This window comes from Lemur catta, chromosome 13, assembly GCF_020740605.2.
Source record: "Lemur catta isolate mLemCat1 chromosome 13, mLemCat1.pri, whole genome shotgun sequence".
Taxonomy (NCBI): Eukaryota; Metazoa; Chordata; class Mammalia; order Primates; family Lemuridae; genus Lemur; species Lemur catta.
The window spans coordinates 70,715,225-70,736,519 of record NC_059140.1 but is presented as its reverse complement, the minus strand read 5'-3'; the positions used below and the strand labels follow the sequence as shown (position 1 = coordinate 70,736,519).

The 21,295-nt window shown below is 43.1% G+C and overlaps 1 protein-coding gene across 2 annotated transcripts in view; it reads right to left on the bottom strand.

Moving 5' to 3' along the window:
* The window catches only part of DCLK1 (doublecortin like kinase 1), a 307,997-nt gene that overhangs the window by 135,948 nt on the left and 150,754 nt on the right, over window positions 1–21,295 (bottom strand). For both annotated transcript variants that reach the window (XM_045567186.1, XM_045567187.1), the window contains exon 4: window positions 18,183–18,282. In XM_045567186.1, coding sequence (XP_045423142.1) covers window positions 18,183–18,282 — 100 coding nt within the window. The remainder of the gene's footprint in view (window positions 1–18,182; window positions 18,283–21,295) is intronic.

Genomic DNA, 21,295 nt, shown 5'->3' with positions numbered 1-21,295 from the left:
CCTGAGCCTGTCTCGCGCACCCATTTGTCTTAGGCCTGAAGAAGCAGAGGCCCAGCGAGCTGTCTCATGGGCACCATGCACTAGAACAGGGCCTGAAAACCACGACTCAAGAAATGAAAATCCCAGTCACCTTTCCTTGGTTCCTGAAAATGACTCGGCTTTCACACTGGCACCTTAAAGAACTGAACTGGAGTAACCTAAGCGCAGTGCATGGGTTGACCAGCCAGCAAACCAACCAGTGAAAGACTGGAAGAGAACTCAGGCTGGGAAGGAGCCCAGGAAGATCTCCCAGTGACCTGCACGGAGATTAAGAAGAAATGTGACCAGATGATGACAACCCACAGCGACCTTAGAAACCAATGTACTGGGATGCAGGTGAGAGATGCTAAGTGACCTGCCTGAGGTCACACTCCGGTCTGCTTCAGCAGAGAGCTCAGACTCCCCACCAGGCCCCGGGGCAGCGTCCCAGATGCCACCAGCTTCTCTATCTCACCATCTTTCCCCTGAGCTGGTTAAGGGCAGCTGAGTCACTGGGGAGACAGCCAGGGCTAGGGGGGCTGTCCTGGGCCTGAGCAATGTGGGGGAAGAGATGACCAATTCTGGGGGTGTTGGGAGGCTTACGAGGGACCAGTGGGGGGTGGAGAGGCTACAGGACAAATGATAAGCTGGTGGCACTGAACATAAAGGACACATGCTGGCTCAGCCCCTGACTCACCAGTGAGTCACCGTCTGCCAGCAGGAAGCACAGCCTGCAATTGTGTTCTGGAAAAGGGCAATGAGGTAAACTTTCAGAAGGTCTCTGTGTTCTCTTTTGTCTCCAGAAGCAAAAAGAACAATCAGCAACAAATGCAATTAAACAGAGGCTAAACTTTTATATTAATTAAAAGCCACGTCATGTACATCTAGGCCAATTTTTCAATCACTGAGAGCTATGATTGGTCCCAGCAAGAGAAGCTATGACTGGTCTCCAGGCAAAGAGAGCACGGGGCCAGGCAGGCGGATCTGGGTCACGCGGCTGCGGTTCTGCCACGATTCACTGAGTGAGTGATCCTGGGGCGGCTACGCTGCCTCTCTGGAACTCAACTTCCTCAATCCCGCTCGTCTTGAGAAAATTTGAGATGTCACAGATAAATGAATGCTACCTAGCATACAATATTCAATATCCAAGAAAGGACAATGGCTAGTTCATTATTAGCAGCAGTGGTGGCAGCACTATTTCCACACTAGGTATTTCTGCATGCTGCCACTGCAGGATTACTGGCATCAAGGTGTCAGACCCAGCCTCACAGCCTGTCCCAGAGGGTGCCAATTTTGTGATGAATGCCCCTGGAGGACAGAAGAAACCCTGGGGGTCTGCCAGCCCTTGTCTTCAGGAATGTTACAATAAATTCTGGGAATCTCAACCTTAACACCCATGAGACAATAAGAAGCAGAACAAATGTACATGTTAAACTAGACCCTGTTCTAGCAAAAGGAGAGGGTGTTGTGGACTGGGACAGTCTGGGAGGGGGCATAAGGATGCGCGTATTGAAACTGTGCTTAAACTTGCCAAGTCATCCACTGTACCCTCAAGGGTCCCACCTGAACTGCCTCTGACCCCATCTCTGCCCATCCTTCCAACGTGTCCACGGCATCTTCCCTTTAAGGACCCTTGACATCTGTTGCTGCTCGGTCTAGCTCAGGCCTCTACGCAGAGTCTGATTAAAGTTGAAAAGAACAGCTGTCCTGGAGCATCCAACAGCCATCACAAAAGCCTCAGTCAGGAAAACACCATCTAGATCAAGAGTTCTGGCCTGGATCCATGGAAGAGTTTTGAGAATATATAACCTCTTGAAATTGAAGGCTTAGTATAATATTTTGTGTGGTGTTGTATGTGTACACACCACTGTACAGGAATATGTTCATTTATCTGGAATAGGGTCCATATCTCTCCTTAAGTTTTTGTGAAGGAGTATATTCCCTAGAAGACTAAAAATCAGTGGTTCAGACCGAGGTTCAGCAAACTGTAGCCCACAAGCCCAATCTGGCTCACTGCCTGTTCTTATAAATAAAGTTTTATTAGAACGCAGCTACACTTATGGGTGCACCCATTATCTATGGCTGCTTTCACACGACAACAGTAGAGCTGAATAGCTGCAACAGAGACCGCATGGTCCATAAAGGCTAAAATTTTAACTATCTTACTCTTTACAGAAAAAGGGTACTGACCCCAAGTTTTAACAATATCTTTTAGAACCATCCACTACACTTGAGCAGGTGCTGGCTAGTAAGTCACCACCAAAATCCAAAAGTGAGCAAATGATTTTAGAATCAAAGTTTCCCTGCTCTAATTTGCAACCTCATAGACTAATCACTACAGATTGGCCTCCCTGGAAATCTACCAGACAAAGGAGTGGCCAAGAGGGAAACCAGTTAGAATTCCTCCAAGGCTACCCGCCACAGGCATCCCGGGCCAAGCTTCCCCTGCAAAGTACTGGAGAAGAGGTAGTCAGGCAAGTGTCATCACTCTAAATAATTCAAACAATCCTGCTGCTGGCTCCAAACCAAATATGAGAAATTATATAATTAGCAGCAGTGCATTCAAAAGACTATATTAAATATGCTAATGTTCTCACCATGGTAAGGCAAAGCTGCAGAAACGATGCTATCTATTAACTAGCCTAGGATCAGTCCAAATGAAGAGGAACATCTTCAGGGTATTTAAAAAATAATTATATCAATCAGTTTGACAGAATACTTTTCTTGGGCTACAAAATTGATTAGCTAAAAGTCTTACTCCATCTTAATGTGTTTTAAGTTCCTTATTTCCATTTTCAATGCAGTTTTTCATTAAAAATGTATTATATTACTTTTATTACCTTTAAGTCCAAGAACCATTTTTTGCATGTTTTGTTGTTGGCTAATTCTCATCATTCTGATCTCTTTCCTGGCAGATGAGGTTATGTACATGGACTTTAATTATACATGTGCATATTCCCCATCCAGTACGCAGAGAATAAGGCAAGCATGCACTGCAGCAAATATGACCTCACGTGCACCTCAAGCTATGCAGCATTCTTCTGTTAGAATCATCCACACTTAAAATCCCAAGACCTGTATGCTTTACCTAAACTCGCAGTTCGTATATGAAGCTAGGTGCCTGGGGCTAGGAGTGAGAGTCTCTTGGCCAGAGAGGACGAAATATTTGCAAATGTAATCTTAACGTCAGGGAATCTCTTGGGAGTTTTCTTCTACTCAACAGTGCGTCCCATGCTGGAACTTCTGAGCTGTCCTCTTTGGGTTGCAGTGCAGACCTTGTACCATCTCCCCATCTGAGTTTACTAAGCTTTGTTGCCAATCATGAATGGCCTCTTCCTGTGAGTTTGTGGCAAGATTTCTCATAAGTTAGCATGCCCCATATTTGATAGCATAATGTTAAGATAAATGTTTGTTAAATAGTTCAAAACAAAGATATAAAATTTGTTCCACTTCAATCAAGAGATGAGGGTTTCTCAGAACCTAAATAATAATAACACCAAGTAGTAATCTCATTTAATCTGCATGACAATGTTTTCTGGTCGGTACGACTGACTCAGAGAGGTTAAGTAATTTTTCCAGGGTCACATAGGTGATAAGGGCAAGAGTTGGTGTGACCCATGACCCCCCATCTCCAGGGCTGGTGCTCTTATGAGGATGCACTTTAGGCTGATGCTGATGTACTGACTGAATGATGCAATCCCACATAATGGAATGAGCCCTAGACTGTAAGTCTGAACTTTCTGGAAGTCAGAAGCTTCAGGCCTCAGCTATAACACTGCTGGTTGACTTTGGGCAGTCACTTAATCTCTCTAGGCTTTGGCTTCCTCACATGTGAAATGAAAGAACTGAACAAGAAATTCCTTAAGATTCTTTCAACTCCAACAATTAGGAATTCTATTGTGTAAAAGTAATCTGGTTCCCCGATGATCTATCTGAAGGAAATATATATATACTCCACAACCAAATGAAAAGGATTTGGTGTTATACACACTTTTAGATGATTTGTGCCATGGGTCCCTCTCAATTGGCTAAGAGCTAATTAACTAAGGGCTGACCATGTACACAGTTAAAACTATCATTTCTATGACGCTTATGCAGAAATCGAACTTTTTTTTTCAGAATATTATGGGGGTACAAATGTTTAGGTTACATAAATTGCTTTTGTACTGTTTGAGTCAAAGTTATAAGTGTGCCCACCTCCCAGATAGTGTGTATTGTATCCATTAGGTGAGAACTTACCCATTCCTTCCTCCCCACTGCCCCCTGCTTGATTTCCAATGAATGTTACAGAAATCAAACTTTTGAGACAAGAGTGCCAAAGAAGAGTGATCAGCCTGCCTCTCCTGAGTTGGGAGCTTGTCATTTTGCCTTTCTCTGCTCACAAAGATCCAAAGCCTCTGATAAGTTCATTGTTTTTGTCACACTGCTTGATTTCTCCCTATTAAAAGTGTTTGGTACCATTGTCGTTACAGAATTAGCATAGATGTTTTCCCCAGATCTTGACAGAGCTCATGCTGTGTAATGAAAAATATGTCTGGTCTTCTTCCTGGGAGAAGCAGGGAGCTTCTAAACCCTTGGAAGGTCCAAGTGACAAAAGTGTCTATGGCGGGTCCTGAAGTGAGTACAGCCTTGTTGGCAACAGTGCCCTTAACCCGCGAACTCTGCGCTGACTCCAGGCAGTCAGTGTTGGAATTGCATTGCAGCATGCACCCTGCCCGCCACGACAGAGTTCTGCATGGGGACATGTCAGGCACCCTCCTACCTCAGGCCCTTTGCACTGACTGCTCCTTCTGCCCCAGAGCATTCTTGCTCTGGGACCTTCATAGCTGGCTCCATCATCCCCTCAAGCCTTTGGCTGAAATGTCACCTATTTACTGGAGATTTCTCCCCTGCATCCTCCCCTTATATCCCACCTGCACACATTCTGTTTCCCTTCCCTATTTCACTCTTCATAGCACTCACCTGATACACTAGGTAATTTGCTTATGATTTTGCACATTATTAATAAATATAGTCCACTGATAGGATGTAAACTCTATGTGGGCAAGAACTTCTCTCTTTAGTTCACTGTTATATGCCTACCGCTCAGAACAGTGCCTAGCACATTGTAGATATTCACTCAATATTAGTTGAATTGAGCCGAATCTATACCTATCTGCATGTATACACATACAAAATCAGGCTCCTGTGATATAATAAACTGAATTCAATTTGTTCTCTGGTTGTTTGAGTAGGATTTATGTGAATTTAGAGAAACTCTATATCTGTTTTAGGTCTCCAAGAAAAGTGGGACTCATGACTTCACAGTGATTCTGCCTATTTATTGAAACATGAAGATGTCACCCACATAATCATTTTATTTTTTACTAAAAGCTTATCCACGTGTTTATTTTCTAGAGTGTTAAGAGAGAAAAATCTAGCTTTAGGTGGTGAAGAGTCATAGAATATCAATATATTATTATATTTTAGTTATTCAGAACACTTACAATAATGAAAATCTATAAAGACAGCCTATATCCACACACATATCAAATTATCCAAATTCGAAACTGGATTTTAAAATCATCTTCACATCTGGTATTTTCCACAGGGATTTTCCCTTTATCTGCTTTCCTGTAAGCAGATATTTAACTTTCCAGAATTTCTTTCATTTAAACCCAAAGAATGCTTGACACATAGTAGGCTCTTACCACTGCTTGGTGTGGGGAAATAAATTGGCAGATTTCAAACCGAAACAAAAACATAAGTTCATATGCCCTGTGGACCCAGATGAAAAGGAACGCCCGAAAGTACCCTCCTGTACTCAGAGGTATGTGTGGGTCAGTGCAAGGGACAAAAGAATCTGTCGTCTTCCCCTGTAGGACTTGTTAGAAAAAGTTAATTGGGAGTCCATTAGGCTGAGAAGGCTCGAGCACTGTGGGTTCCTATGTAAGAAAACAGAAACCAACTCAGTGTAAAAGGTAAAATGAAACTTAACCAATCAGACACTGCCAACTAATCTCTAACTAGGGACCTTCCACTGAAATGACCCAAATAAGGCTACGGATTCCTTTAACCAATCAAATATTTTCTTTCCCTTGCTTCAATAAGGCTTATAAAACCTTTCTTCTCATGTCATTTTGTTGGAGGCCAAATAGCTTTCTGTTTGGTGCTGCCCGATGCATGAATTACTGCCTGCTTAAATAAACTCTTTAAAATTTCAGTGTGCCTAAGTTTATCTTTTAACAGTTCATTACCCCGATGCAGAGAAAGACTGACCCAGACAGAGCTGGACATTGAACCTGAGGCTACCCTACCTCTGCTGCTCACAAGGAAACATAAAGAGGTTATCGTAGCTTTTCACTTCCTTTCCATGTTGTCGCAGCGCTTTTAGGCGGCTATGCTGTTGGTTTGGGGCTAGACAGGCCTCTGGCAGCATAACTTATCTGGGAAGAGTAAGGGCCTGGAAATTAGACAGACCTTATCTCAACTCTCTCCTCCGCCGTTGTTTATCCTCAGGCAGAATTTGGATGCTTAAGGCTCTTAAATGTCCAGAATTAATGACTAAAATTAATAAGATGCTATCTGGCATGAATATAATTAAAGCATTGGATGGAGGTTCAAATATGCAATTAAATAAGTATAACCTGGCTTGACATCACCTCAGAAAGCCCCAAAGAGTTCGGCTGGCCAAAAGCTAAGCATGAGCCTGCACTGCTTGGCAACTGCTAAAAGAAATCGAAATCACTTGTAGGCTGCACTTGCACAAGTTCGATGTGTCTATCAAGTAAGTTTGTTTTCTTGATGCTCTTTGAAACCACTAAGGAGTACTGTGCTCAGTTCTGGGTAGTGTTGTAAGGAGGATATTGCTGGCCAATATTCAGCATTGGATATCTAGAGAATCATAGCCAGGATAGTAGGGTGGTCTTAAAAAATAGGTGAAGAAACTTTGCTTGGCAACACCAGCTTCTGGGAAGTACCAGGCTCCAGGCCTCAAGCACCTGAACAGTTGACAGGTGGAGTAGATTCTGCTTCCGTTGAGTCAGCTAATATTTCCTGGGCCTGCACTATACTCAGAGCACCCTGACCGGTGCTGTGGGATACAGAGATTAATGACACACAGGCCCAACCTCAAGGCACTCACAATTGAGTAAGATAGAATGGAGAGTCCAGGATCCTTGGTTTCCACTCCAACTCTGCTACCTGCTGCATATGACTGTGAATGGATTTTGTGTGCCAACTTGACTGGGCCACGGAGTGCCCAGATTAGACATTATTTCTGGGTATCACGATTCTCGGGATACTTCTCTGGATATCCAATGCTGAATATTGGCCAGCAATATCTTCCTTACAATGCTACCCAGGGTCTTCCTTCCTTCCTTCCTTCCTTCCTTCCTTCCTTCCTTCCTTCCTTCCTTCCTTCCTTCCTTCCTTCCTCCCTCCCTCCCTCCCTCCCTTTCTTTTTTTTATGAAGTGGGGGTTGTGGGGAGGGGTGCTCAGTTGCCTTGTTTGTTTTTGTTGAGACAGAGTCTCACTCTGTGGTCCTGGGTAGAGTGCGGTGACGTCATTGTAGCTCACTGCAACCTACAACTCCTGGGCTCTAAGCGATCCTCTTGCCTCAGCCTCCCAGGTAGCTGGGACTACAGGTATACACCGAAACACCCAGCTGGGGTTTTTTTTTTTCCTTTCTTTTTGGTAGAGACAGGGTCTTACTCTTGCTCAAGCTAGTCTCGCTCAAGCAATCCTCCTGGCCTTGGCCTCCCAGAGTGCTATGTGAGGATGCTTCTAAATGAGATTTGGCATTAGAATTGGTGAACTTAATAAAGTCAACTGCCCTCACCATTGTGGGTGGGCATCATCTGTCCACAAGAGCCTAAACAGAACAAAAGGCAATGGAAGAAGAAATTTACTCCCTTTTTTGCTGCCTCACTGTTGAGCTGGGGCATCTCATTTTGTTTTCTTCTGCCCTTGGACTTGGATTTACACCATTAGGCTGGTTCTCAGGCTTTTAGACTCAGACTGGATTTCCTGGGTCTCCAGCTTATAGACAGCAACTGTGGGACTTCTCAGCCTCCATAATCACGTGAGCCAATTCCTTACAGTGAATCATTATCTCTCTATACATAGGTATATACATTGTGTGTATTACATACACATATATATGTAAAAATTGGTTCTGTTTCTCAGGAGAACCCTGACTAATACAGTAACCGTAGGCAGTTTCTTAACTTCTCTTAATCAGGCTTTCTTTCTTTGTAAAGCAACACCACAGAGGTTTCCTGAGAACTAAATGTGATAAATATTCATAAACAATATGCATTTTTTTGGAAAACCAGTAACACAAGGCAGAATTAATAAAATTTTATAACAAAAGAAAAGAGCAAAGAGCTGGAAAAGGAATGAGAAATCGGAAATGGACTGAAACCAGGTAGACGGGGGAAGGCTTTACAAAGACGACAGCTTTTGGATTGAACCTCAAAGGACAAGGAGGAGTTTGGTGGGTTGGGAAGGGGAGGAGGAAGAAGAGTGTTCCACGTTGACTAGACAGTATGAGCAAAGGTGGAGATATTGGGAATAAATGGCTTTTGGGAGACCAAACAATAATACAGTGGCTGGAGTGCAGAGGAAGAACAAAGCAACGGTAACAGCCGGAAAGACACAACAGAGTCTCATTACAACTGCCCGAGATGGCACACCAAGGAGCCCGTGGGCGGCGGTGGGCTGTGTAAGTGAACTCAGGAGAATCAATCTGTGTGCAAACAGGGTGTGGGAAGGCTAATGACTGGAACTAGGAGCATCTCTCTAAGAGCCCAAGCAGGAGATGACGCTAATGACCTAGGATAATGGTAGTGGCACTGGAAAGCAAGGGGACAAATGCTGGCTGTGGGGAGTGAAGCAGAGGAGTAGTAAAAGATGACTCCTTGTTTTGCACCCTTTGTGTTACGGAGAATGCTGATGCCATGAACCAATGCAGGAAACCCTGGAGGAGGAATACAGCTGACCAAGAAGATAATGAGTTCAGCAGGGACTGCTGAGTTTCAGGTGGCTGTGGAATAGTCCCAGGGAGTTCATAATAGAAGGCTGGAAACACGGCTCTGGAGCTCGCAAGACAGTCAGGGTCAGAGATTTAGATTTCAGAGAAGGTACATTAGAGGTTAAGAACGTGTTGTCAAATATAGACAAACTTGGGCTTGAACTCCGCATTCAATACTTGCTGTGTGGCTTTGAACAAAATTTTTATCATCTCTAAGCCTTAATTTCCTGAATTGTAAATTTGGGAAAATTATACGTGCTTCAAAGGCTGTGCGTATTGCAGGCCATCTGGTCGCCATTTGTCACCCTCACTGTCTACCAAAACCATTGCTGTTGAAGCCATTGAAGGAGACGAATGTGGCTAGGAACACAGAGCAATTAAGTGGAAAAAGGATTGAGGACTGAATCCTAGGGAACAATTATTAAGGGATATATGGCAGGAGAACAAACCTGAAAGAAGCTCAGGAGCAGTCAAAGGGGCAGGCGGAAGACCATGACAGCAAGACATCCCAAAGGCCAAAGGGAGAAAATTTCAAGGAGAGAGTTATCAACGATGTCGAATGCTACGAAGTAGTCAAAGGAGGATAAAGAAGGAAAAAGGAGAGAACATTAGAGGTAGTGATTTGGAGGTTATCCTTGCTTAGAGGAACTATCACATATGGTGGGCATAGAAGCCAGTTGTAAATGTAATAGGATTCAAAAATCAAAGTTGCACCCAGACTCCAAGGAGACGTGTACCAGATACCAAAATGAGCTATGAGATGGATCACCTTCCAGAAAGTTCAAAGCACATATAAATAGTTAACAGGTCTTAGCCTTCTTACCCACTTTGAGGATATAAAAAGGCTTAAGTGATTGTACAAAAAGATGGTTGGGCATGGTGGCCCATGCCTATAATCCCAGAACTTTGGGAGGCTGACGTGGGAGGATTGCTTGAGGCCGGGAGTTTGAGACAAGCCTGGACAAAAAAGCGAGACCCTGCCTCCATTAGAAATTTAAAAATTAGTCAGGTGTGGTAGCTAATATGTCCTGTAGTCCCAGGTACTTGGGAGGCTGATGGAGGAGGATCACTTCCAAGAGTTGGAAGTTACAGTGAGCTACGATCATACCACTGCACTTCAGCCTGGACAACAAAGTGAGACCCTGTCTCTTAAAAAAAAAAAAAAAAAGAAAAGAAAAGAAAAGAAAGAAAGAAAAGAAAAAAGGGATCTATGAAAAGGATTTCTTTAGGGATAGCTGTGCTACGAATTCCGTCATTCTGAGAGATGCTTCCCTTCATCTTCATAGGGGCTTCACTGGCAGACTGGAAGTGCTCGGTCAGTGTCCTCTGGGAACAGAGGGGAAGAGCGGAAATAACAGACCGGTGTTTACGTGTTTGGCTTTCACCTGAGAACCTGTGGCAGCAGGCGAAGGGCAGCTTGGTTGCATTGGTGGCCTGTGGTTGGGGGTGAAGGACGCATACGTGTTCTGACAGATCTGAGGGAGCAAGCTGGCCTGGAGCTAATCTAAATTCTTCCCAAGAGGATCATCTGAGGCCGGCAGGGAGAGCTTCGGAAAACAAGGACTGAGAGAGACACAGCCAAGCTGGAAGCAGCTGAACAGACCACATCAGACCACATCGACAAAGAGTGGAATGTTCTCAGTGAGAGTCCCTGAAGAACCCGTGAAAACACCCGTAAGAGAAGTTGGCTTTAAATAACAATTGCTGGCCAGAGAGTTTTAAAGCCAACTTGCAACAGAACAGGCAAGCGTGGACTTTCCACCTCTCCTTTCTCATCAGCTGCACCACCCCTCGCCCCCCCATTCCAATCCTGGAGGGTGAGAACGGCAGGGAGGAGGGGAGTGCACAGGAGACAAGGCATCACCCTTTCCCTTGTCTCGTCCTGCAGGCAAGGGGACTGGCTACATTGGGCCCTGGATAGGTGTGGAAGAAGAACTCCAATTCTGAATGACTATCATGTGACTAGGCATCTTCACTGTGGAATTGAGACGGTAATGTGTAGCTGGAAGCAGGGGAGAAGGTGAGGGAAGATACAGGGGCATTTTCGTCTGGGAGGAAAGGCAAATGAAATAGTTTAGAGTGAATGACTTTGATCATCCCGGGGGGCGAGGAGGAAAGCTCCCCTACACATGAAGGCAGTGGGGTGCTATTTACTACTCAGGAGGCCGGAATTAGGACTGCTGTGTAAAAGCTGGAGAGAGATTAATTTGGGTTCAGTACAAGAAAGAACTTGTTAAAAGTCAGCGCTAGAGGACAGTGGAATTGGCCTTCTCGTGACGTAAGCTGCTGCCAACAGAGGGTTCTTGCTGGGGATGAACACGGGTCGGGATGCGGTGGGGAGGGTCTCTGCATTGAGGGGGAGGCTGGATGACGACCTCCAAGACTCTTAGTGTCCAGGATTCACACTCAATGCTATATTTTCTAGGGTTTTCCATGCCCACAATTCATGTGTCACTGCTACTAAATACAATAGAGAGAAGCCTGTGAGAACCTAAAGAGAATATGTAAAGATTGCACGTGTTATACAATGCCTCGATTTCCTAAGTAGGAAATTATCTATTTGTAGCAAAAGAACTAATCTGTGCTTGAGTTAGATTCTTTTTCCAAAGTACAATATTCTATATGTCTCCATATAGCTTTGCAGTTGATTAAATTTGAAGTATCACTATGTTCTGGAACACTTTATATTTATGCATGAGCTAAAAAATAGCTGTGATCAAGAAAGTCTCCAGAACCCCCTGCAGCCTTTCCACTACTGAGAGTCAAATGGGAACTTGCTGACAAGAGCAAAGCACCTTAGCCAATGTCTCTCTACTCAAAATGCAAAACAAAAACCCCAAACATCAATCTGAATTCCATAAATCAATGCAATCAAGAGCGATCATACCAGATTTCATATCCTTCTTTACTTAGACAATGAAATGCCACACAAAAAACTTCCAGTTATTCAACAAGATAGCTATCATATTTTTTTAAAATAAGAACTGTATATTCCTAGAATTAACAACTTTTGAAATAATAATATATTCTAGCACCAACAAGTACCATGAATCTCAAAGAAATCTGCCTACAGATACAATGTAAACTGGCCTTTTAATCCAATTAAAACTTAAATCTATAAAGAATTGTCAGTCTATTATGAACCATTACTCATTTTACCACAATATTTTTCCTAAGAGATAAATCCACTAGAACAATTAGCAATATTTAATATTCTGGGTCAAGGTTCAGAACCTAAGATCCTCTGACATCTTTAGACATAAATATTAAAAGTCAATAGAGAAGGGTCGTATTTTATGTACGTGTTTCTATCCACAGTTATTTGTGATTAACACACTGCCTGGAACATAGAAAGTTAGCTTAGCTTATTAAATAAATGACTGGATGAGTAAAAGAATGAATGAGCTTTGTTAGCAGTGGTTCAAAAACCACTTTGTGAGGAAGCCTGGTCTTTGTCCTGACTCCAGATATCTTCTGGTATTCCCAGTGACTTCTGGTGTCCCAGCATCACCAGCCTCAGGACAGAGCAGGGGAGCCATCAGAGATCCCTCTGACCCAAATCAACACAGACACAGGGAGAGGGAGATGTTTCCCAAGGGCTGGGATGCCTGAACACTGTCATTTTTAGAAGTCTGACTAGTTCTTCTAAATGTGGTTTCATTTACTCTCCCAGAGATTCCCTCCAGAGAAGAGTGGCTATCTTCAAAGGACCCTTAATTCCCTCTCACCTCCACCATAGGAACAAAAGTTAAGAGTGGAAGAAAGCAACAGTAATCACTTTCTGGTTCTAAAGAGCACCAGAAGCAAATCTTGGTGTCATCTGCCTCCAATTAAGTCCTGCAAATGAATCTATGTGGCGGAGTCCAGCTGCAATTCACTAGGAGGTACAGTTCAGCTGAGGTGTCATTCACCAACATCATTCACTAAGTAATAAGGAACACAGTTTTGAATGTGCTTTGACATTTATTATCTCATTTATAGTCCATTACAACCCGGGGAAAAAAGGTGTTTTACAGAATAGGAAGCAGGCTTGGAAATACAGAGACCACACAGCAAGTCAGACATGGAGCTTGGATGAGACCCGTGTCTCCTAACACGACTGCAATACTGTTTCTACTATTCTAGGTTCTCCCCTATATTCTTATCACCCAGAGTTAGGGAAAGCAATAAGGACCTGTGGTGAACGGTGCCTGATACAGCTTCTGTCTTATCTCACTTAGGCAAAACGTCCCAGGAAAGTGGGCAGGATGGACTATTTCTAGAAACATTTAACAAGTGGATCCTGAGCATCCAATACCATGGGAGTCCATAAAAGAAGCTGAGGAAATGTCCATTCTAGAATCACATACCCCAGAAGAACACTGTTCTCCAGACAGGTCTGTCTAGTGCTGGGAGAAACTAGGTTGGTAATCCCCGGAGACAGGACACGAGTACGCATGCACACATCGTGTGGCAAAAGTCTTACTGTAGTTTTGAGCTTTAGTGACTTCAGAAGGATAAACCAGAAGGATAAACGCTTTAAACTGGTAAAATAAAATCATTTGAAAGCTTATTTATATTTCTTCTATACTTAGTTTTGTGAATGTTAAATAATACATTTTAATTTTTGTTTCAGTCCACATATGCTATCTTCAATCAGAGGGGCTGAAACGTCTTACAATATGGCATATGACACCCTTACAATGCACGCAAAAAATGATGCTTATCACATTACATCTCACACTAAGCCTGCAGTCCAGTAAAGGTAATTTTCGCACGTGCTGCTGTGAAAACTGCATTGTTCCTAATCAAGCTTGTAGGGTGGGATTTTTCTTATTTCTTTTTTTTTTTTTTAAACCTTAGAGCACTACTTTTTGTTATACCAATTCAATTTTATCTTCTTAGTACAATCCATTCTGTTAGAATCCTTGTGGATCTTCATTCTGTCTTCAGCCACACTGGCTCCCCTTCCTATGGTTTCATCCACACACCTTTAACCTTCTGAAACGGGCATTTCTAACCAAGCTAAACCATATGGAGTCCAAAGCAGAACCCTGAGGTGTGGACTCCCAGTGAATAAATACAGTTCCTACCTTTAGGGACTTTATGGGCCAATTCTAATAGGGATCAGCTCCAGCACATTTGACATCAACCTATAAATCAGTTCCTTTTGGATAGGGCAATTCAATCCATGAAAAATACAATTACCTATACCATTCAGACAGTGCATTTCATCTTACTCAAAGGGATTTCAAGAGGGGCTCTGCCAAGTGCACTGTGAAATTCCCAGACTGTCTGACACTATTCCTCTGATGCCTCAGGTGAGGGACCCTCCTTAACTATGAAAAGTAAGATGAGGGGGCAACCTAGCTGCAGCTCTGTTGTTTATGCATTCTACTAACAAACATAATGCTGTAACCATCAAATTCTAAAGACAGATCCAAACAAACAAATAGAAATTAGTTTACTTCTAACCCAAATTCAAATAAAATCTGGACAGCTCTCAACAATATCTACTGTGGGCTGAATGTTCAAGTCCTAACCCCAGTACCTGTGAATGGGATCTTATTTGGAAATAGGGTCTCTGCAGATATTGTCAAGTTAAGATGAGGTCATACTGGGTTAAGGTGAGCCCTAATCCACTAACTGATGTCCCTACAAGAAGAGGGAAATTTGGGCACATGCACGGACACATATAGAGCAAGGTCACATGAAGACGGAGGCAGAGACTGGAGCGATGCTACACCAAGCCAAGGAATGCCAAGGATTGCCAGCGACCATCAGAAACTGGGACGAGGCAAGGAAGGATTCGTCCCTGGAGCCCTGAGAGGGAGCCTAGTCCTGTCCATACCTTAATTTTGGACTTTTGGCCTCTGAAACTGTGAGACAATAAATTTCTGTTGTTTTAAGCCACCCAATTTGTGGTACTTTGCTAGGGCAGCCCTAGGAAACTAACACAACATCTAAGCAAACATATTTAAGTTTAAAGTAATGTCTATTAACGTTAGCATCGAGAGCACTTAGGAACTGGGTGGCAAAAAACAAGATGGATGTTAGAAAAACCTGCACAGAGGATGAGAGACACTTAGACTCCTGAGCAGGTAGCAGGCACAGCAGGGCTGAGCCTTCCGATCAGATCACAGCGAGGGGAGTGGGTGAAGAAACCAGCCAAGCAGTTTTGGGGGCACTGGCTTTGGGGTTCCAGGATTGGACCAAAGGTGGCATGCAGCGTCAGGCTCATCACCAAGGAGTCTATTATCGTGCAAGGTAGGTAGACATTTCTCAACAAAATTCTGTCACTTTCTAATGGCGACAAATCACAGATTCATCAGTTTGTCATCGACATATAAGCAAAACCATGCTGAGCTTCCTGTCTCCAACTTGGCATTTTCCTTGACTATTTTTCATCATTCTAAATTAGACAGCGAGCAGTGCAGGGGAAGGATCTGCCGGCCTGTCTATCTATAGAGCTCTAGCCACCATTTCCAAGGTGCTAAGACTCCACTGATTGATGACGATATTGCTAAAATGGTTACATTCTGAACCAAAACAAGGAAGGCGTATTTTTCCACATGTGCAAACTTAGAGGAGGAAGGAAGCTCCCTTGCTGTTTCTTGTACCGATCTGGTTCCAAAGTGGCCCCATGAAATATACGTCTGTAATGGCAAAGCTCCTCCCTGGAAGGACCTTAAGAGACGTCCCTAGGAGCTTTCCCAGCAGTAATTAGGGGATGTATTACTGCTAATCCTGAACACACTGGGAGTTGAGTTAATTTTGAAAGATAAAATAAAAGTACTGCCTTGCGGCAAAAGGCCCTTTGTTGGCACCATTAAATCAAGCACGGCCCTGCGCAGGGCCAGAGTATTAATTCTGAAGATCTCTGTACCCCCTGCTGACACCCCTTTTAAGGAAGCTACTATGGAACAGGCCAAATGAAGCATCGATGTGCAAATACCATTTAGTAAGTACAGATAAGCTGGGCTAAATCGTGCTCAGAGCACTTAAAAATGATTCAAATGTTAATACATTAGCACTGGAACAGGCTGTACAAGCAACAGGGAAATTGCAGTTGTCAAAGTGTGAATTTAGTCGCAGGGTAAGTTCATCCAAGGAAGTAAAATCTCAATTTAGATTCTTTTTCCACCCGACCCCCCTCCCTTCCCTGTCCACGTGCTTCTTTTAGAATGGGGGAGGACGTCGTTACTCAGCAAATGTGTTTCACACCAAGAAATGGTTATATTCATCAAGGGAGAGGATGTGAAGTTCTCACAAAAGTAGCTTGAAGTGGTCTTTCACGGGGCCAAACCACAAAAGATGGGCAAGGTGTCCTGGGGTGTATGTGTGTGTTTGTGTTTGTGTTCGTGCTTGTGTACACATCTCTGCATATCTGTGTGCATTCTTTCTAATGAGAAAGGATCCTAAGGGGAAATTGCAAGGGATTTTCTGGCAGTTTTCTGTTGGACGTCTCAGAACGTCCCCCTGCTGTTGTGGCAGGTGCACAGAGGAGCCTGTAGCATCCTGGAGGAGAGCACATAGTCTGTGGGGAGGGGAAGCCCAGCTGCGGGCTCTGCAAGCCTGGCCAGGTGGGAGAATCAGTCCCAAGTCTACTTGGGGGTTAGACCGAGACCCAAGGGCTTGGGAACCGGGGCCTACTCTGCTGCTTTGAAACTGAGCTGTGTTCCAGCTCGAGTTTGACAGGCTGTTTCTGTATCAAAGCAACAAATGGACTTTCATTTCAGAACGCATCTGCTCTCTCATACCATCCTATCACGAGCAGCTATTTTCTTCACACCGAAAGTCCAGGCAGTTTATTTTTCTCAAAACGGTGCTGTCAGCTCTTCTGCCTGACTCTTAACATTCACTTGTTCTACGCAATGGCAAAGCTGTCTCATCCTTAAAAAGGGATGGGGTGGGAGAGCCCCTCCCTGAGGACTTGTGATATATTTACATAAATCTTTGTCTATCAGAGATAAAGATGGAATGCATTTACAGAAAATTTATGTAGGGGAAAAGAGATGCCAAACCACTCTTCCAGTTGGGTTCCTTGAACACCAAAATAAATCTCTTTAAATGACACATCTATATATACTTTTATTGGGCATTGAAAGTTTTCATGATAAATGGACAATTTTTCATATTCTTATCCCTCCCTACAAACCCTAAGTCATTTTAAATATGAAATAATTGTAGTATTCTTAAACGCATATAACTGATAACATGTATATATGCATATAATATAGATACCATGTGTGAACATACATTTGCAGTGTGAGGGTGAGACCACTACATCACAGCACTTATCCTACTATCATAACTGCTCAAGTATTGCCCATCTAGTTTTTCAAAAGCTCACTAATTTGTTTTTTTCTGCACTCATCTAGGCAAAAATTTCATTGTCTCTTCAAAAACCATTTCCAATGAGACAGAATTGGACTTGTCGATAAATACGTAATATTTTCCTAATTAAATTGGAAGTAATATTATCAAGAAGAGTCTCTTTGTTTGCCACAATAATCTTACCTGTGATAGTGTTAAGATTCTCAGATGATTTATAGTATCAAAAAAAAAATCATTCTTAAAGTCACAACCCTTCATGTTCATTTCCTAAGACGTGTCTGTCCCTCTTTAGGAATTGTTTCTTTTGTCGATTACAGAGAATCACATTTAGTTTCTTAATGGAAGGAAGCTACACACCCTCACCAATGCGAATGACAGGCAAACTCTGAAGTATTTAAAGGAAAGGGGATACCAAACCACAGTCCCAGTTAGGAATTAAAAGAGCCCACATGAAAGCTGGGCCTAGACACATACTCAATAATTTTATGATTACAAATCCTTCAGCTATAAATTTTGAGAAGGATATGTAATTAAAAATGTAGAAATGTATACCATGGTTTTCTATAAAACATCAATTTAGTTATTAAGTGGTTATATATTAGCCTTTAGTAATGTATTCTTCTAAATGATTTAACCTTTCCAATTATCATTTCATCTGTTTTCTATATTTAAAAATATCAAAGAAATTCAAGATATGGAAAAGACATGCTGGGTGAGGATCTGAAACTGATTTGGTAGCTTTGGAGTTGACATAATCTTGGCCTGGCGCAGCTCATTTTGGAAAGCTGCCTCAAATTTCCCCTGGTTTTGAACTTTTTTATTTTTTTTTCCTTACCACTTTCATCTAGCAAGAAATCATCCTGGTAACGGAACTTCTCCGGTCCACATGCAATAAAAATGTCATCGTCACCAAAAAAGTCCTGAAGGCACATCACCTACAAGAGAAAAGCATGGCACTCAGCGAGGGGTGGCAGCACAGCAATTACAACAATGCGCCCACCCCCACCGAAGGAGACATCTGCATAAAGCCACCTCCCGCCTAATGGAATCAACTGGGCAGCTTCTCCAGAGGAATTTCAAAAGAGGGGTTCGAGCATCTGTTCCTAGTAAGAAACATGTTCTGTTTCAGTTCTGCAGGAAGACGGGATAAGGAAAACAGAACCGGTGACTGTCACGTTTATTACTTGATATATCAATAGGTTCTGAGGTAAGAGCCTTTTGTTTCCATGACAGAGTGGGTGCAGCCACACACGGCAAAGGAGCTCCCCTGCGCTCTTCTAGACGGAGGGCCCCTGGATAGCAACAAAAGTTAGCATATGGTTTTAACGACAAATACGATTTTTAGTAATTGATGCCATCGTACGCACACGATAATCACCGAAGAAAAATATTTCTATCATAATACGAACGCAATAATCTCCTTTAGACCCACTCTACCTCTAGCTGAAAGAAAAATGGAACTCTTTATTAAAGCACTAATAAAGAAATTAAGTTATTGCTGAGGCTTAGACATAGAGATTGCGGTAACTGTGTGCCCACCGCCCAAGCTATGCTCAACTCTAAACCTCCCAGGCCACCCACCTTCTTATGGTCATGCAAAAGGAAAGTTCTAAAGCTAACTTTGGATTCAACGTATTCTCCAAGGAGAACTCTAAGAGAGCTAAATATCATTTTGCAAGTTAGTATGATCAAAATGAATAGTTTTCAAGCACGTTGCTCTCTGTCTTTGGATAGGCTGTGTACTATTGTGTTCATAATATGTATAATACCAACATGGGAACACTGCTGATTTCTGTCTATTTTCAATTTCTTCTGGCCACTGGGGCAAATCAGAAGGTGGCCAGTTGAAGGCACCCATTCAGGGCTGGATAAAATAGACTTTCTAATAGCATTTGCCCCTGGATATTTGATGGCCAGAGACAAACCTCTCTGGAGTGTGAGATTCCTTTGGCCTGTGTTGACTATTAGCTCCTCTCTCATTTGTCTGCCGCTTTATCCGTGTGCCCCCAGGGGTCCTGCTTTCCTGACAACCCCTGGTCGCACGACCCTGGCTCATCGCACGTGCTGAGAGACTGAGAGTAAGACACTGGGAGAACACGGCATTATTTCAAGTCCCCACATGCCATGATGTGTGGGCTTCAGATCATCTTCCAAATAATCTCTCATTTCCAAATAATTACTTGGCCGAAGTTTTTAAAAATGAAATTTCTATGGCAGTTTAGGTGTATCTGTGGTTGTCAGTACTTATTTTGCTGTGAAAGCTTGAAAACACAGGTGATTTAGGAGGAGCACTGTAATCACTGAGGAAGAGGAACCGAAGGGCTTCAAGAGTGGTGTCTGAAGCTCTGATCTCCTCCTTGATTTAAAAGCAGGCACTCTGAAATCAGAGTCCACTATCCGGTTCACTCTCCTCTTTCTCTCTCTCTGACTCCAACCAGACCATCTTTACCTTCATGGCAGCCTAGCTGCTTCTATGCGAGGTGGCATCATCCCAACCAACTCTACACAGCCATTTTCATTTTACATCTGTAAGTCTCTGCTGACTGTCTACTGTGTGCCAGGTAGCAAATTGCAAAATGAAGAAGACATGCTCTCTCCCTCAGCAAAAATGTGAACCATTAACCCCAAAGAGCAGTGTTTCCTAAAGAGTGGATGGTCAATAGGTTTTGTGCAAAAGAGGGTTCTAAGGCCAAATAGATTTGAGTTTATCCAATGTAAACAGGTTCCTTTGTTTCCAAACTTCTCACAACCCTTAATGTGCTAATGCACACCATGACTCCAAAGAAAAGATAGAAAAATATAGTATTTCTCAAACTCAGTTGATTCCAGAACCCTTTTCTCACACAGCATCACATAGCAGCAGTCCCCAACCTTGGGGATTGGTTTCATGGAAGACAGTTTTTCCATGGACCAGGTTGGGGGTGGGGATATGGTGAGCAATGGGGAGGGGGCAAGCGGCTGTAAATACAGAGGAAGCTTCGCTAGCTCGCCCACCGCTCACCTCCTGCTGTGCAGCCCAGCTCCTAATAGGCCATGGGCCAGTACCGGTCTGCAGCCCCGGGGGTTGGGGACTGCAGTTCTATGGAGTGCCCTTTGGAACTGCACTGACAGCCATCCATAGGTGAAGAGATCTCTGGGGAGACACGAAGGAGAGACCAGTTACCCACACTCCTAGGCAGCCATGTTTCTCTAGCTGATACATATTTAGTTGCTGGTTTATTTACTCACTCAAGCATGCATGATGGACCTACTTCGTGCCAGGCTCTGTGCCAAATATCATGATGACAAATCTCTGATAGATGAAAAATATTGTTTTCTAAAGGAAATCGTCTTTTCTTTCCGCAAAGTCCCACCATTGTCATTTGAGAACATCAGATTACTCACCAGATCCCGTTCATCTACGTGTGCATGTTTTATGCTAGTGCTACCTGGACAAATAACTATCGTCAAAACTACAACATGTTACAAGCAGGTTTCCAGCCAACTCTCTGCCACCATTTTCCTCATGACCATTCTCCAAGCTTGAGACTTAAAGAATAGAGCAAACAACTATCCATCTTGGATAGTTTAGGCATAATTCTGTTGGAAGAGGGAAATGAAACATGATGAACTTCTGATGTTCTTTCCAACCCTGGGATTCCAAGGATATGAAAGGAACACAGTGATTGTTAAGGACAAGTAACTGTCATCACCCAGCACAAAAAGACAGGGGCAAGTCATTTCAGTGCCAAGCAACATGCATTCGTTTCTCTCTCAATCTTCAGTGGCTGAAATCAAAGAATTTGTTGAACTATGAGAAACTTTGATATTTTCTGTGTTTTCCGCTCTGCATCATTTCGACACTTTCCTGCTCACAACTTCCCACTGGGGAAGGTAGGTAAGCTCAGTAGATCAAGTTCACATTTATAAAACTGCTCCTTGTTAGAAGCCTTGGTAAAAGAGTTGACA